Source organism: Phoxinus phoxinus, assembly GCF_949152265.1.
Source record: "Phoxinus phoxinus genome assembly, chromosome: 12".
NCBI classification, from domain to species: Eukaryota; Metazoa; Chordata; class Actinopteri; order Cypriniformes; family Leuciscidae; genus Phoxinus; species Phoxinus phoxinus.
In genome coordinates, this window is record NC_136887.1 from 27,669,665 (window position 1) to 27,687,752 (window position 18,088).

At 36.1% G+C, this 18,088-nt stretch overlaps 1 protein-coding gene across 2 annotated transcripts in view; it reads right to left on the minus strand.

Moving 5' to 3' along the window:
- Window positions 1–1,069: 1,069 nt before the first annotated feature.
- Window positions 1,070–18,088, minus strand: part of rxfp1 (relaxin family peptide receptor 1) — a 40,341-nt gene continuing 23,322 nt past the window's right edge. For both annotated transcript variants that reach the window (XM_079630423.1, XM_079630424.1), the window contains 13 exons: window positions 17,291–17,362; window positions 17,009–17,080; window positions 16,542–16,613; window positions 16,367–16,435; window positions 16,050–16,121; window positions 13,861–13,932; window positions 13,499–13,570; window positions 12,632–12,703; window positions 12,091–12,162; window positions 10,613–10,842; window positions 7,177–7,587; window positions 5,743–5,961; window positions 1,070–3,603 (listed from right to left, as the gene is read on the minus strand). In XM_079630423.1, coding sequence (XP_079486549.1) covers window positions 3,290–3,603; window positions 5,743–5,961; window positions 7,177–7,587; window positions 10,613–10,842; window positions 12,091–12,162; window positions 12,632–12,703; window positions 13,499–13,570; window positions 13,861–13,932; window positions 16,050–16,121; window positions 16,367–16,435; window positions 16,542–16,613; window positions 17,009–17,080; window positions 17,291–17,362 — 1,819 coding nt within the window. In that variant the 3' untranslated portion in view covers window positions 1,070–3,289. The remainder of the gene's footprint in view (window positions 3,604–5,742; window positions 5,962–7,176; window positions 7,588–10,612; window positions 10,843–12,090; window positions 12,163–12,631; window positions 12,704–13,498; window positions 13,571–13,860; window positions 13,933–16,049; window positions 16,122–16,366; window positions 16,436–16,541; window positions 16,614–17,008; window positions 17,081–17,290; window positions 17,363–18,088) is intronic.

Here is an 18,088-nt window from a genome sequence, read left to right on the forward strand (position 1 = left end):
TCCGGCCAGTAGGTGGACTGTCAGCGGCAGGTTTAAACCGTTATTGATGCAAAGAGCTGATAAGGTAATTGTGAAATTGATAACATGCTTAATAACTGTGCACACCGTGTGACCTTTAAATCTATAGTTTTTAAATCTACAGCAATGAAATGCAGGATATTGAAGTTGTTGATACAGACACCCCCACGAAAACAATCCTGCAGGAAATGTGGAACTGCTTGTTCTCTATTTAAGGACAAAGGGAGTTATTTTTTAAATTTATTTATTTGTGTGTGCATCTGGTTCGGTCTGCTTAGGGCTTTTAATGGACTAGGTAGGCGGCCGTGAAATTGAATGTCCCTGTTTTAAACTGTGTAAACTCTGTGAACTTCTGATGATCCAAGAATACACAGAGTGGACATTATCACTTTGTTCCTCCTGTGGCTTCGAAAGAGAAAGACAATTAAAATGACTGACAGATGTCTCTAATTAAAACACCAGGACTGCCTTTGCACCTCACAGTATAAGTAATAATATGTCCTATGGAAACCAAAGAGCTCCTACAACATCTGTTAAGAACCTGAATGTATTTTTGCATACATTTTCAGTTGGACAAGAAACATTTTCTAAATAACAGGAAAAGCATTTTAAACACAGAATAGCTGCTGATATTTATTTAGTGTGATGATCATCACCTAACTCTTTCCCACCTCATAGAAGAAAATTCAATTCTGGAATGTGATAACCCATGTCTTCACGGCATGTACTGTATCAGTCCCACAAGATAGAAATTAATGAATTTTATAGGGCATTTGTGTTTTTTATTACTAGAAACAGTGATGATTAGTGATTATTGAATAGCACATAATGTAGGAGAAAGAATGTAGGCTATTAAAAATAGAGATATGACCATTGGAATGAGTGAATCACATCCGTATAACGTCAAACTTCTTGACACCCATAGCACATTCTCCCACCTGTGAATCATTTGGAAACTATATATTTCCAAATGATAGTTTTGCACGAAGCAATATATAACAGCTTCATCAATGACAAAACACCAATATAGTTAGTTGAGGAAGCATTGCCTTCGAACTGTGAAATGCCAGGAATGTTTATTATTATTATTTTATTTGTCATCTTTACATTCATAAAATTAAAGGTAGTCTCTTTGAAATACTTGTCACAAAAACAGGATTTCTCGAGGAAAACATGAAAATATCCTCTTCATTTGGTGGGTTGGCAATGTCAGAAAACAATATTTGTAAATGATCACAGATGTAAATGATCACAGATGTAAATGATACACTTCCACATGTCGTCTGCGAGAGTCTCACTAATGGGGTTTTATTAATAATTAGGCGACAGCTCTTTTAAATGTGTCCCTGTCCCCTATGCAAAGTCATCCAACATACAGTAAAACCCTTAAGTCCATGAACTGCTTAGAGGTCTTAATTATTATATCAATCAAATAGCATCTGGGTTACTCACCAAAACATGTCAGGCCATATTTCACTCCAATTTTTTTTATTTTACAATTTAAATCTGCATAATTAAATATAGTACACTAAATACTATAATTTTGAACACTTATATATTGTTTTATACAAATATATTGTTTTTTACATTATAGTAATTACAATGATTATTTTTATTTTCATTATGGTAATGAGAATTTGGGTAGAAAATGTGTTTAAATGCCACAGTGCAAAAATTGTTTAATGTCCTAAATATGGCTTTATTGTATTTTCATAAAACAAAATATAATTTCTTAATTTCAATTTTTGGGTTGAAATATAACCTCTTGACGTGAAATTCGTCCCACTACATCTTTATATATAATTCCCTGATTGAAGATGGCTTTGTGCGTGCAGGCAGAAAGTTTCAAATTAAAATATTCCAGATAAGGATGACCAAATATAATGCATGGGTTTCTATTTGTAAAGTGAGTTATTTCAATCAAATCTGTGAACTAGACCTTCCAATGATCCAAGAATAAAAACGAGGTAACAGAGTGGACATTATCACTTTGTTCCTCCTGTGGCTTTGAAAGAGAAAGACAATTCAAATGACTGACAGATGTCTCTAATTAAAACACCAGGACTGCCTTTGCACCTCACAGTATAAGTAATGATATGTCCTATATGGAAACCAAAGAGCTCCTACAACGTCTGTTAAGAACCTTTGGCGGTTGAACCTTTGGCTAGATAAAAATAATTCTATACAATATATATTTACATTTTGTACAAAAAAGCAGCAGTCATTTACATGCTACACACATTTTCAGATGGACAAGAAACACGTTTTAAACACTGAATAGCTGCACACCACATTGAAAAGACAAGATGTCAATCAATACAACAGACAGGGGCAAAAGTCGAATGTATAACACAGGCTGATGGTAAAACACTAAGTAAACACTTTTATTAATCAGCCATGTCTTTTAAGACCCTGCATGAGTCACTTGTAAACAAACTGATTAAGCCTTATCAACGGCTCATCAATACAATACAATCAGATGAATTGTGCTGTTCTGTCCCTGTTGAAAAGATCCGCTTTGCTGGCCGCTAGCTGTGTTGTATTTTGGATGCTGGTGTGCTGATGCTGTCAACATTTACTAACCTCCATGTTGTTACAAACTTATATGATGTTTTTGCCTATACAATGAAAGTCAGTGGGGTCCAAAAGTTTCAGCGCTCCAGTGGTTTTATCCAAGGTGGCCTTTTTTTTTTTTTAGCTTAACATTTTTTTTTTTTTAAATTTTCATACAATCCATTTTGATTTAGTTAAAATGTTATCCATTAAGTTTTGTTGTAATTTTATTAGTTTATTTTTATGTCTATATAGTTTTGAAAAAAAAAAAAAACTTGATTCATTTTATTTTCGTTTTAGTTATTTTAGTACATCAAGATGAGCTAAATGATGATGAGAACTTTTGCATAGGAAACTATCTAAAAAAAAAAAAAAAAAGGCTTAGTTTTTGTTTAACTATAAAAGCCCTGTTTTTGGACCCAATAGACATTCATTGTCTGGACAAAAACACTATTCACAAAAATATTATTTTGTGTTCTGCAGAAAATCAAACGAGTTGGAATGACATGAGGCTGAGTAAATGATGTCAGAATTATAATTATTGACTGAACAATCCCTTTGACCAGCAGTTCTCCCTTGATAAACCAGTTAGACCAGCACAAACCAGCAGGGGTTGCAAACATCTTGCTCTCTGTCATCATTATTATCCCTGCATGGAGACATCCACCATTTTTTTTTATAAATGTTTGTGCTGTTGGATACAGATGGCAGGACCACATCAGACCACCTCATGTCCCGTTCGGCCGTGAAGAAACTGGGTGGTCCCGGAGTTGTGTGACATTTCAGACGGATGTGCCGGGTAGTCCGGGGAGCAAAGGGTTTGGCTGTTTTCCTGCAGAGGCCACATTTCCTGCCAGGTAAAGGAAGGCAGATGAGGCGGGTGGCTGCTGAGCAGGGGTCTCCTCTGCCTGTAGTTGGACCACACCTGCAGCAGTGTCTCTTTGAAGGGCCGTGTGGTCAGCGTGTACAAGATGGGGTTCAGAGCGCTGTTGATCGGCAGAATGAAGATGACAACCCACGAGCTGATGGTTCCTGCAGAGGGTTCGATTCAGAAGGGCAATGGGAAGGAAAATTATGCATTGAGGGTTGATATCTCATGTAATTTTTTTTGCGGATTGCTTTTCTTTGAAAAATCATTTTCAACAAGGCAGTCCACTTCTCAACTGGCCACGAATTATCTCTGGAAATATCATTATTCAAAGAGAGGATGGGAACAAAAACTATAATATTCCATTGAAATGTCCTAGAAGTACTCATAGTGAAAAGGTGTCATTTGCCCAGCCATTGTTGAACATTATGTGAATGAAAAGAGCATTAAATGGTTTTGAATATCGAACATACTTTGAAGGCAAAGTTTATCCCCCCCCAAAAAAAATCTGTCATTATTTACCCTCATGCAGTTCAGAATCTGTAGGATGTGTTCACACTTGTAGTTTGTGTAGACACAAAGTGTTTCTCTTGCTTTTTCCCTGGGACCGGACACTAGTTATTTTGCCAAGAGATCTCTTTTTTTTTATGTCAAGACACAGGAGAGAAAGACAATTTTCTGGAGAGGTCTTCATTCCAGCTTTCTCTGTTCTTCTGGACTAAGAGGTTGGGTTTTATATGCTGCTGACATTACCAGAGGAACGTCTGGTTTCTATTTAAAATGGAATGTACTTTACATGTAACACTGGGTACCAAAATGAAGATGACGATCATTCAGATTCAAATAACAATAGGATATAATCCAAACGAGATAAACCAACGTACGAAACAGTGTGCACTTGACACAAACAATAACCAACAGAGAACAACGAGGAACTTAAATACACAGATGGATAAGGAAGATAAGGTGACAACAGCTGAACAGTGATGACGATGATGATCGCTGGCAGGTGCGGGTAATGGTGCCGGTGTGAGCCGGAGAGGATGATGGGACATGTAGTGAAGACGGTGACTGTGACAGTACACTGCATACACATACCATGTCTCTGACTCTCCAACATGTTCATGCGATCTACAGTCTTTCTCATGCACTTAAATAATACAACTGATTATGAACACTAATAAAGAATAATAATACTGAAAATAACATTAAATAATAACATTTTAGTCTTCATTCGGTTCGCTTGGTCCGGACCAAAAAAAAAAAGTCCTGGTCCACTTAGTGTTTAAATTGGCATTTTTAACACCGAACCTAAAGGCATAGGGATACATTCACAACTTGATTCATCGGCTTTTACAACATATATTTAGATACTGTAAATCTAGTGTGTATCCTTCATGGTATTTTGACCTGCTGAAAACTCGTGAAGAGCTTATAAAATCCAAGATAAGAGTCAAAACAGTGGCAGGAATCCCTCCGTCACACACACAAATGAGGAGATGCAGAACTGATGCCTGGCAGAGTTCACACTTATTTAAATGAACCGCACTAACAGAGCATTAGCATCAGGATTTAATCAAACCAAACCTGCCAAGTGTGAACACTTCCTAAGACTTTCTTTATTCAGTGGCACACAAAAGGTGACTACCGGTATAAAAAAAAAAAAGAAAGTCTTCTAAAGACATATGGCGGCTTTGTACGAGGAACTGATATTCTAATCATTCAAGAAAGAAGTGGCGATGTCTAATTTGTGAACAAATATGTTCACAAAATCTGTGCGTGTTTTATTCGTTCAGTTTGAGCAGGTATTCACTAAGAAGAGGAAGATCATCAATGAATGACAACTTTTTGGGAGTTTCTCATACAAATCGATAATATCACTTCAGATTGGAATATAGTCATATGAACTATGTTTATGACAGTTTTATGACGCTTTTGCATCATCTTTGAAGCTTCAAATCTCCAGCCATAACATTAACATTGCAAAATAACATTATTCAAAATGTCCCTTTTTTTCTTCCATGGGAGAAAGAAATGCATACAGGTCTGTAACAACATGAGGGAGAGCACTGTACAGAAATTATGAAATCATTTTAATGTCAAGTAAAAGTTTTGCATGCCCTTTCTGTCACTTGCACATGTCTGGACCCCTTTAACCTCTTCAATACTTATAGACACTGATGTTAAATGAAAGAGCATGGTGAATAAAAAAAAACCCTGAAAAAAGATTCTGCTTTGGCTCAATTTCAGACTTATCCTTGTCGATGGCCCTGAAGACTTTAAAAGTTATATGAGGCACTTACCGGGGATTTCGACCTCCATTAGTGAAAGAATCTTGAGGATGAAAATGGGAATCCAGCAGAGCGAATCGGTGATGACAATGGAGAAGAAGCGTTTGGCGATGGTCAGCTCTTTCTTGATGTGGTTGGTGTATTTGGTCGTCTGTGTTCCTGTTCTCTGGATATTGTAAAACATGCTTCCATAAGAGAGAACGATGATGAGAAAAGCCACCAGATTGAGACCTATTTGGAAACAGGATATGTTTTTAAAATGACGTATAACAGTGAAAATTGTTCATCAATGTGAAGGATGACCTCAATACAAAACATAAGCACCACAAAAATACACTTTAAACACCTTTCAGGTCAAAAAAGATTAAGTTATTGTTCAAATTAATGGACTTGCTGGACCCCACCACATTTCTTCAATGCTCTCTCAATAACGTCTGTTCCCTACTGTCCTTTCTTCCAATCTAAATTTAGACCTTTTCGATATGACCTCTATCATACAAACAAATTGAGCACTCACAGAGAGAACAATTTCCCAGCCAGGAACAAAAGAGTCCAAAAACTCTGACTGCTGTTAAAACAGGAAAGCTAGTAAAAAAAGAAGTAAATGTTTGAAGGGGGAATTATTGTGCCTCAATGTCTTAGTTTTATATCTTAAAAAACAACCGACCGCTTTTTCACAAGTCTTGGTTCCAGACATGTTTCCCATTGAGGGCAAAAGACTACCTAAATGTTTTAATGTAATTTTCTTCAACTGCCAGCACTGTCTTTATCCAACTATCCAAATGATTGTATTTAAAACTGTATTCAAATAAAATAAATATAAAACATTGATTACATTTTTTTTATTGATTTATATATGAATGTTTTGAAATAAATTATAAAACAAAGCAACATATTAGAAGGATTTCTGAAGGATCATGTGACACTGAAGACTGGGGTAATGGCTGCTGAAATAAATTAGGCCTACATTTTAAAATATATTAAAAGTAGGGTATTGTTATATATTTATTTTGTTATACTGGTTGAAACTCTCTTGAGCAATCTCCTGATAGCAATCAATAATAGAAGTGGTCCGAATGCAATGACACAATGTCCTTCTTTCCTGTCAACATGTATTTCCATACCTCTGTAAGTTGTTTACATTCATTATTATTGTAATGTTATTTACTTTGAGACATGAGTTTATTACCAGTTTATTACTTTTTTTTTAATCAAATTAATAAATATCCTGAAATATATATACACAGATTGCTTTAAAGTTGAAAATTAATTATGTTCTTGTTGATTAATGACCTCAGAGCTCATGGTAGGTCTGTCTTAAAAGATTTATACAGAATCATTACAAATCTATTATTCTGTGGAGAAAATGCCTGAGATTTTTACTGCCAGAACCTGACAGTTGTCCAAAAGAACATATTTTCAACAAATGAAGGGATTCTCACGTACCCAGAAAGATCACAATGGAGTAGATTTGGGCTCCGAGAGTCTCTGGCTGCTCAGAGTGCAGAGGGAAACAAACGCCATTGGTTCCATAGAAGTTTTTAAAAACCCCTTTAAAGACCAGTGGCAGGAAAGCAATAACAAAGCCCAAGATCCAGATGACCACCAAAATGGTAACAGTGCGTCTGCGGCCAGGGGTCAGGTACCGGAACGGGTAGACAATGCAGATGTATTTCTCCAGGGTGAGGTATGTGAGGAGCAGCACTGACACCTCTGTTGACAGCATGGCTAGAGATCCAATAACCTGACAGGGTACACTATCCATCCAGGCCTGCGCGTGACGGTTATACTCGCCTCGGAACTTCAGGTCATAGGCGCCAATCATGAAGAGGTAGACACCCATCAGACCATCTGCACCTGTGTAGCAGAGAACAGAGAATGAACTTGTAAGCTAGACAAATACGGATGAAGTTAACACTTATGGATGAGTTACTTATGTATTTGACATTTTAGGAAATACAGCTTTATGTAAAAAAAAAAAAAAATTGTTTAATGTTTGTGTGTGTGTTTCTCCAACTACCTGCACTATTCATTTAAAATATTGATTGATTTACATATGAATATTTTTAAATACCGTAAATAAAAACTAACATATTAGAAGGTTTTTTGACACAGCAAAACAGTTTTCATTTTTGCAGCACAGGTTGCATCAACCAAGCACAATGTATAATAAAAATTTGATGAAATCCGACAGCAGGCTGAACACCAAGAAGCCTTTATTACCAGTCTGCCACTTTCCACCTCTGATTCTTCCTCCAGCTGCCCTAAAATTGAGAATATTTCTCACCCATAGACATTTGAAACTTTACCTATGACGATCACACTGTTATAGTCACAGGAAACAATATTGAGCGATTCAGGCACGATCAGCTATGGGGTGCGAACAGTAAAGAAATAGAAAATTGTGTATAATCTCAGCAATACCAGAACATGCCTAAGGCTGACGATGGGTCAATTATGATGTCCAAAAAACAATTTACATGACCAGCTCAGTGGGGTGAGTTCTATTGAAGTTTCCCAAGAAAATGTATTAATGTTGCCCATTTACTGTAAAAGCAACAAACTGCAAATGTGCTCTAAATGTCAAAAGACCAGACCACATGTTGTGGTATTTTTATTATTTTTCCTATAAGTTTTGAAAGAAGTTCACATTTTCAATTCAATTCACATTTATTTGTATAGCACTTTCACAATACATATTGTTTCAAAGCAGCTTTACAGATAATAAAAGTGAATACTTTTATTCAGCAAAGATCCATTAAATTGATCAAAACTGACAGTAAAGGCATTTAAAATATTATTAAGGATTGATATTTCTAATCAACATATAAGCTCTGTTATCAAAACAATAAATGATGTTTTAAAATATATTCAAATGAAAAATAGTTATTGTAATATTTCATCCTTGGTGAGCATTAGAGACTTTTCAACAACATCTTAAAAAATCATACTGAACACAAACTTTTGAACAATAATGTATGCATGTATACAAGTAGAATACACTAATAAAATATATTATTATATGATCATTTATAAATCTGATATAATATTTAACTCACTTAACATAATAGCACACCTATTTCCCATTTTCATTCAACTACTCCTCGGTTTCCATATTCATGATCAGACACAACATTAACACCACTGGCAGAAAAATGAGCAAGTGAAAAGATCTGATTAACAAGGGCTTAATAATGATGGCTAATAAAACTGGGTCGCAGCATTTTCAAAACGGCAAGTCTTGTGGGATGTTCCATGTATACAGTGGTTAGTACATACTTACAAAAATTGGACAACCAGTGAACAAGCAGCACCAGGATCATGGGCGCCCAAGGCTCATTGATGCACGTGCGGAGCACAGGCTCACCAGTCTGGTCCGATCACACAGAAGAGCTTCTGTAGCTCAAATTGCTGAAAAACTTAATACTGCCCATAATAGAATGGTGTCAGAACACACAGTGCATCACAGTTTGCCATGTATGGGGCTGCATAGCCACAGAGTGGTCAGAGTGCCCATGATAACCCCTGTCCACAGCCGAAAGCACCTAGTGTGCAGGAATGGTGTTGCCTTGGCCTCCAAATTCCCCAGATCTCAATCTGATTGAGCATCTATAATATGTGTTGTTGACCAAAAAATCCGATCCATGGAGGCCCCGCCTCACAACTTAGGACTCTTCTACTAATGTATTGGTGCTACAATCCCACAGGATGCCTTCAGAGGTCCCGTGGCCTGTTTTGGCAGCACAAGGGAGACCTACACGATATTAGGCAGGTGGTTTTTAAGATTGTGGCTGATCACTGTATGTTAGTAGGTGAATGTAAAAAAGAAATGAATTATAAATGTAAAAAAAAATCCCTGTAAATGTTGCTACATCTAAGTGTTGTCATCTACACTTCAAAGTGAACACTCTGAACAATTGATTTCTATGTATTTTGAATTAGGCTACACACTCATCTGAATTGCCCATGGCAGTGCTCTCTGGAGCATACAGATGCCCAGTGCACAACTTTGATATCCTCTTATTTAAGCCATATCAAAGGACAGAAATGAAAGAACTGCTTTTCTTTTCATAGCTCGCTATTTCCTATGGGATAAGGCTATAGTGTGCGCAGTATGAATTAGGAACGTTTTAATGAAGCACAGCATTTGCTTCATCCATCAGAGGTCAGTTTGTATGGGTGACCTCATATGTGTGATAAAAAGTGATAAAGATGTGGTGGTACTTCAGTCAAAAGTGAACACTGTCGGGTAAATACAGACTCTGAATGCTGTTGGCCAGCTATAAGCTGCCCTCATGCTATGAGAAATCTTGAATCACACAAAGCACTTTTACGTTAATCCATGTCAGGCTAAACAGTATTTTATGGAAGCTTGTTTCCGCCAGGGAATGAAAAAATAAAAAAGGCAATTGTAACTTTTTATCTCACAATTCTGATATTTTTTCTCAGTTTATTTTGCAATTCAGATCTTAGAACTCACAACTGCATGTTTATTTCTTACAATTCTGGGGGGAGGGGGGGTGGAATTCTCACAATTCTGACTTTATTTCTCACAATTTTGAGTTTATAATTACTTTTATTACATTTTTATGAAAATTTTATGAACTTGTAAAAAATTTTTTTTCGCAATTACCTTTTTTATTCCAAGGTGGGGACTAGCTTCCATAGTATTTAGATTTTTTTTTTTAACCACCAAAAAAGAAAGTTGCATGAGACTAATTATGTGTGAAATTGCTTTAGCTAGGAGATGATGAGCAGTGCACTACAACCTTAAACTCGGTGTAAACTAAAGTGCCAAATCTATTCAGACAAGGTGGACTTAATTGGACACTTAAGTCACACTTTAAAATGACACTGCATGATATTTTGTATCTAATCTTACAGCATAAAGAGATGATGCACATGGCGTGGAGCTTGTTCTCCGAGCGAATGTAGGATCGCATGCAGATCACAAAGATGTTGCCGAAGCATGTCGTTGCCGAGACAACCCAGACAAAGACACGCAGCACGATGTTTGCCAAAAGGTCCTCGAAAGATGAGATGCCATCAGTGTTGGGCTTGCAGCTGCGGACGTGAGGCGCATAGCCACAGTACTGAAACTTTTTAAAGTAGCTGAAAAGAAATAAGAAAGAAGCGCAAGTGACAAACATAATCAGATCATCATTTCGGTCCAGTCACGACATGGCTATGAATATTGATTCATTTATGCTCAAATAATGTCAAGTCTGAATCCATCCATCCATCGAATTTGAGAGATAAAAGATAATTTTAACAGTAACAAAATCTATCTATCTATCTATCTATCTATCTATCTATCTATCTATCTATCTATCTATCTATCTATCTATCTATCTATCTATCTATCTATCTATCTATCTATCTATCTATCTATCTATCTATCTATCTACTGTATCTATCCATCAACTGTATCTATCCATCTACTATCTATCCATCCATCCATCCATCCATCCATCCATCATCTATCTATCTATCTATCTATCTATCTATCTATCTATCTATCTATCCATCTATCCATCTATCCATCTATCTATCTATCTATATATCTATCTATCTATCTATCTATCTATCACAGCGTTTTGCTGTCAACCAACCTGTCCTTGCTGAGAAAGGTTTTTATAAAGGGGAAGACAAAAGACAAGAGAAGAGAATCGCACTGAACAGAACTGATATAGAAATAAAAATAAAGTCTTGAGTTGAATTTCACAGTCAACAAAAAAGCATGAGAGGAAGCATCATAAATTACTTGCAAAATTCATCGAGTGTTCTCATTTTTCACAGAGTAATTTATATACTGCAAGATGTGCAAAGCAGAAAGACACAACACTGGGTCTTCAAGTAGCTGAAAAGATTGACAAGGGAATTGCAAACACTCCAATATATATTCCAAACACCCTTGCATATTTTTTTTTTCACGTTTTCAGGCGATATATCGTAATCACTCCCAATTACTACACCAGGCCATGGGAGAAAATCATTACCGTGAATAATTAATAGAATACAAAATATTAGAGTCAATTTCTGGGATGAGAACTAAACAGTTTGTCTTTATCTTTTTTTAATGAGGATATTCCAGACATTACAAAACATCTGCATTCAATCTCCACAATCTGCCATCATTTGTTTAATGTTTTAAAGTACAAATAATTATAGAAATGTTCAGTTGTCAGGCATTTCAATCAGAATATCTTGAACATCAATCTCAACACTTTATTTAAACATTAAAAACCGAATCATTCTCAATGAGAACTTCAGAAATAGAGATTTCAATCAAGTTTCAGAAACTGAGCAAGCAGAATCGAAAGCATTTTGATATTAAAACTTTCAAAAAGCAGCACTCACATGTGAGTCAGGTTCTTTAGAGGTTCAAACATCCTTCTGTGGATGTTCCCAATTTCGATTCCCTCAATGCTCCTGTGACACAAAAAGCTTTCTCTCAGGGTTCACTCTTTAGAAAAACACCATCATTTGCATTTCAGTATTCACACCTCCTTTTCCTACAACTACGCAGTTTTGTGCCCAAGATGCTATCAGGAAGCCTTTGAAGCATGACCTAAAAGCAGATCGTTTTTGTGCTGTTGAGTAGAGACGAAGGCAATGTTCACTGCGTGAAGTTTGGGTAAGACCATTGTACTGTGCTGAAAGGGGCCCGCAAACAGCACATTATTATAATTGCAAGGTTTTCCTGTGGTGTCTCATGTGAATGTGCCTTTTTTTACAAAACAGAGAGGTATAAAAGGGGGAGAGGGCTTGTGTGTGTCTTAGTTTAGTCAATACTCACTGTGGAAAGTTACAAAATGGATAACATATCTTGCGGCATCTTTCATATTTCAGCTTCAAAACCCTACAGTTCATCATTATAGAAAATGATAAGAAGACTTACAGTGACTTTAACTTATGCAGCTTGTCAAAGTGATCCAGTTGGAGGTCCATTATAGGGTTATATGAAATATTCCTACAGACAAAGAAAAGGCAAGAGTGAACTGAAAAATCACAAAATATAATATGAAATTTTGTGCAAAAGCCAATTCACGCTGCATTGACAATCGGCAACAGACATTTCGTCAGGTTTTAACAGATCAGTGTGTTACCCCTGTTGGCGTCTTTTGGTGTTGGTCGGTTCTCGTTTTTGCCGATTGAAATGTTGAATATTTGTTTGTTGGGTCTTGGAATGTCTGAGAAGTGATGTACTGTAATCTGGTGACTGTCGGCGTTGGCCTGTGTCTGTCGGTGGAGTGTGAATTGGCCTTAAAACAATCATTTTTTGTCGACATCTCGGGTTAAATTAATGGTGCATTCGTGTTTGATAATAAACTGTCAAATTTCTTGAATATAGTCAAACAACACACCTCCACAAAATATGCTTTGTTACTGTATTATTGTATTTATTTAAAAATAAATAAATAAATAAAAAAGCATACATTACCGTTCAAAAGTTTGGGGTCAGTAAGATTTTCTAATGCTTTTGAAAGCACCTCGTATGCTCTTAAAGCATCTCTTATGCTCACCAAGGTTGCATTTATTTGATCAAAAATACAGTAAAAACAATAATCCTACAAACAAACAAAAAGATAAATGCTATTCCATTAGTCTTTAACTGGGAAACGAAACGGACATCAAATGGAACTGGGGCACTTTATATTGGAATAAAAATAAAAAACAGTTCAACAGAAGCTTATCACATGCCCCTGCCGTACAGCCATTAGAACCAGTTTGGGGTTTGTAATGTGCATCTTAATGGAAGACTCACAGCTGAAGGAGGTCTCCAAGATTGACAAAAAGATCAGGAGGGATTGCTTTGATTCTGTTATTGGACAAATCCCTGTGGAGAGAGAAAATATTAGTGCCTTTTGCATTCAAATAAGCATATGTTGACAGAATTGATGAGCAAGACAGCCTGATGCCAAACTATTTGCGGACTAATGTCACATATAACTAGTCGAGCTGTATGGGACTAGGACCAACCCGGACTTTAAAATTGATAAGGAAATCCATTTTTGCTTAGCTTCTTAGAAATAGCACAGAAATGGGTCATGAGTAAACTCCAGAGAACACTTTGTGGTGATTATTTTGGCAAATATTTATGATGGAATGGAATGCCTGAGAACTTACAGCTCGCCCAGTTTACGGAGCAGAGAGAAAGCCTGCACGTGGATGTAACTAATGCAGTTCCGCTGGAGGACCCTGCAAAAAACAAAAACATTTATCTTGGTGGACAGAAACATGACGACCTTTTCGGAGGAATGGAATGAGCAAGAAGTACAAAAGAGTTGGTGATGAGTACAAAAACAAAAATCAATTTAGAAGGTAAATGGGATCTGACCTTTAATCAACAGAGTAACTCATGCATATAATTATTGCATAATATTCATTACTGAAGTCCACACACACCACTATTCTGCTAAATAGTTTTCTCTCACAAGTTGAAACTAAGTTTCAAAATGAACAAAGGCAGATAAGTCTATTGCCCTGATTTCTGCAGAACAGTGATTCAAAATTGAAAAGCAAGAACCAGGGAGATGAAAATGCTTTGCCTAAAAATATATTTTGACCTAATTTTTGGTGTTTTTGGCAAGAAGGACCTCAAACTGTGCATATTACTGTAAGAGTGGGGTGCAACAGAGCTAAAACTCCCCTTATAAATAGGATTATGAGAAAAAAGAATTATATATTATGATTTACTTTATATTATGATCAACGGTATGCTCTTAAAAAAAAAAAAGTTTCCGCTCATCTGCCATATTTATAACCATCAGTGAGAAAAAAAAATAAACAGAAGAAAATAAAAACAAGAAAAAATGTTCATCATTGGATTTGATCCATACCAGGTCTTAGAAAAAAAAAACATTCACAAACATTTACATAAGTTTAATCCACAATCATCTCCATATACTGAATAGCGTAATTATGTGAAAATGTATTATGGATTAAATATATGAAAATGTTTGTGAATGTTAGATTTGGTTGGGTCAGTGGCAATACTTTCTCCTGCTGATCATAAACATTGTGTACTAATTTAAAAAATGTTTTTATTATTATTATTATTTTAGGATAACTATAACAATGTTAGTTGTTATGGGAAGAAGGAGGCGGGAACCGGCGAGCATTCAACAATTTATTAATCATAAAATAAACCAACAACAAAACGAGAGTAAAGGCAGCAGCCTCTCACAGAAGACTGCCGCCACATATAAACATAACATAAAAGTCCAGGCCTGGTCCTCTGTCCTCCTTCCTCCTTCACTGTCGTCACTCCTCCTTTTATGCTTCCACTCCTTCGTGAGATACAAGACCGATGCGTCCTGCTCACCACAATAACCTCTTAAGTATTTTTTATAGTATTTTATTTGGTAATTTATTAGATTTTTTTTTTACTGTTTCTATTTAGTGTTTTGGGAGAAAATGAAATGAAAAGGACCTTTGACCCCAGTGGGACTTGATTACCTGTTGTACCCTACTTTTCAAAGGGTCAGTTCAACCAAAAAATGAAAAGTATGTCATTAATTACTCAACCTCATTTTGTTTCAAACCCATAAGACTTTCGTTCATCTTCTCAAATTAAGATATTTTTGATTAAACCTGAGATCTTTCAGTCCCTCCATTGAGAGCTATGCAACTACACTTTGACTCTTTAAAAAGTTCATAAAGAAATTGTAAAACTAATCCATTTTAATTGAGCGCTTTAGTCCAAATTATTTTGAAGAGACTCGATCACTTTATACGATAAACAGATTTAATTTAGGCTTTTATTTACATATAAACGGACACATCAGTTGTAGTAAACTGAAGCTCAAGGATGTTCGCTTGACGTGCTAGAACCAATGAGGTTCATTCTCGTGTGTTACACAGCACGTTTGAGCTTCTGCAAGAGGTTTGTTCTCGCGCGTCAAGCCGGTGCGGTGGAGGTTCTGTTCAAAGTTGATCAAAGTTTAAATGTAAATAAAAGCCTGAAATTAATCTGTTCATCACATAAAGCGATCATGTTTCTACAGAAAATTTGGACTAAACCTCTCAATTCATATAGATTAGTTTTACGATCTCTTTATGAACTTTTTGTGTCAAAGTAGTAGTTGGGTAGCAGCCAATGGAGGGACAGAAAGCTCTCAGATTTCATCAAAAAGATCTGCATTTGTTTTCCGAAGATGGAATGACATGAGGGTGAATAATTAATGACAGAATTTTCAACTAACTCTTTAAATACTGGAATACATTTGTAATGGCAATTGGGGTCATCTGAATACACAGCGGAAAGAGAGGAAGAGAGCTTTGAGAAGCTTTTACGGGAGGATGGGAATACTCACAGCACTGTTAGCATGTTACAGGACCTGAAGGTCACATTTCCTACAGTCCCGATCTTATTTCCCTCAACGTCTCTGCAGACACAAATAGAAATAAGAGGGTGTATGAAAAATGTAAGAAAGAAAATGAATTTTTTTTTTTTTAAATCAATTCTACTTATTGATTAGCATCAGCTTAGAGGACCAAACAATTTACATTAAAGCAAAATGCATACATAGATTTACTGGGAGCAAAATTGCTCTCTAAAAGCTCTGCAACCATAAAAAATAAAGTAACAACACAAGTTATTTTATCAGGATAGTGTTGTATTCAAACTTACAGCCAATTTAACCGTGGCATCTCCAGGCAAATATCATCAAGCTTTGTGAGAGCATTGTTCAACAACACTCTGAAACACACACACACACACTCTCTCTCTTAGAGAATGGCTCCTTTGCATTTGTTAAAAAAAGGCAGAAGATGTGTCACCAAAATAGCAACAGGCTGAAACTCACAGCAGCACAAGAGAGCGCAAACCAGTGAAGGTCAAAGAGGAGATGTGATGAATATTGTTGTTCTCCAGAATCCTTCAGGAAAAATAGGAGAAACTCATTAAAAACACTGCAGCCTCGCAAATTAAAGTGCTTTTTCCAATATTTGTTCCAGGGACACTAATTTATGCATAAGGGTTATAACCATAATTGGCATTCAATTATATATGTGATGGAAGTTCAAATCATTCCTTTCACTTTAGAGCAGATCCTTGGCGACTGCAAATGAGAGCTAAAGAAATCACTCCTTAGCTGATATCACATAGAAATTAACATCAGTTTTCTATATGGTCATCATTGCAGAATGTTTATTGATTGACAACTCCTGTTGCAGTTACTTGATTTGAAGCATAAAAGCACTGAATGAGGAAATCCATCTTGTTTTAGTTGATATTTATAAAGCAGATGAGAGAATGACAAGAAACACTTACAGCCATTCTAGTTTGTGCAAATCCTGGAACACATCAGGAAGTAGGGTGGTGATTTGATTAGAACTGAGATACCTGAAGAAAAATAAGAGATTACACCTGTCTGAGGGTAGCCAAAAAAAAAAAAAAACATTTAAAAGCATTTGCCCATAGAAAAATAAGCAAATAAGCAAACTAAAGTGTCTGTCATTCACTGAGTTCATCACTCTCTGAAGAAAGGCAGCAGATGAGGCTGATAAGAAAGTTTTATGCTAAGAAGAGACAATAGAAATGTTCGAAACTCACAGTCTCGTCAGATTGTAAAGGCCTCTGAAAGCATGCGGGTGCACCGCTTTAATGCGGTTGTGCTGGAGATACCTGAAACACAGTTTACAGGAAGCATTAGAAAAGAGGTAGAAGAGAGAGAAATAACTCAAAATGTAACTGTATTAAAAGTTTGTAGCATTACAAAAGGTCAGTAGGATTTTTAAAGTTTTTGAAAGAAGACTCCAAGGCACACCAAGGCTCATTTTCAGCTATTTTTCATTTTCAGCATCATTACATATATTGCTAATTTGCTGCTCAAGAAACATTTCTTATTATTATGAATGTTAAAAACAGTTGTACTGCTTAAGATATCAGTGGAAAAAATCTTACTGACCTTTAAACTTTTGAATGGTAGTGTATAATCCCATTGAAAAAGAGACATATACTGTATTGGGACCAGACCGTCATAAATTTCATGGGCTCAAGTTTTTGACTTCCGCCAATTAGCAATCACCCACATCACCTTTTCAGCCATATAACAAAGCACTAAAACTACTCAGAATACCTTAGCAACCACATAGCAACAGTGCTGAAATCGGCACAACCAAGCACCAATAAAATCCGGTTAAATTCACTCTTCCATTGACTAGTCTTTCTCACCTCATCTAAACCTCACTGCACTGCTAACATCAAACTATTTTGTATTCATATTCAATCCCAATGGCTCTTTCATTAAACTAAAAAAATTACCAAATCTTACACAACTGTGTAAACAAAGTTGCATTGTGGCTTCTATTCCGATACCATTTTTTTTCTTTCTTTTTTTTTTGGTGCCAC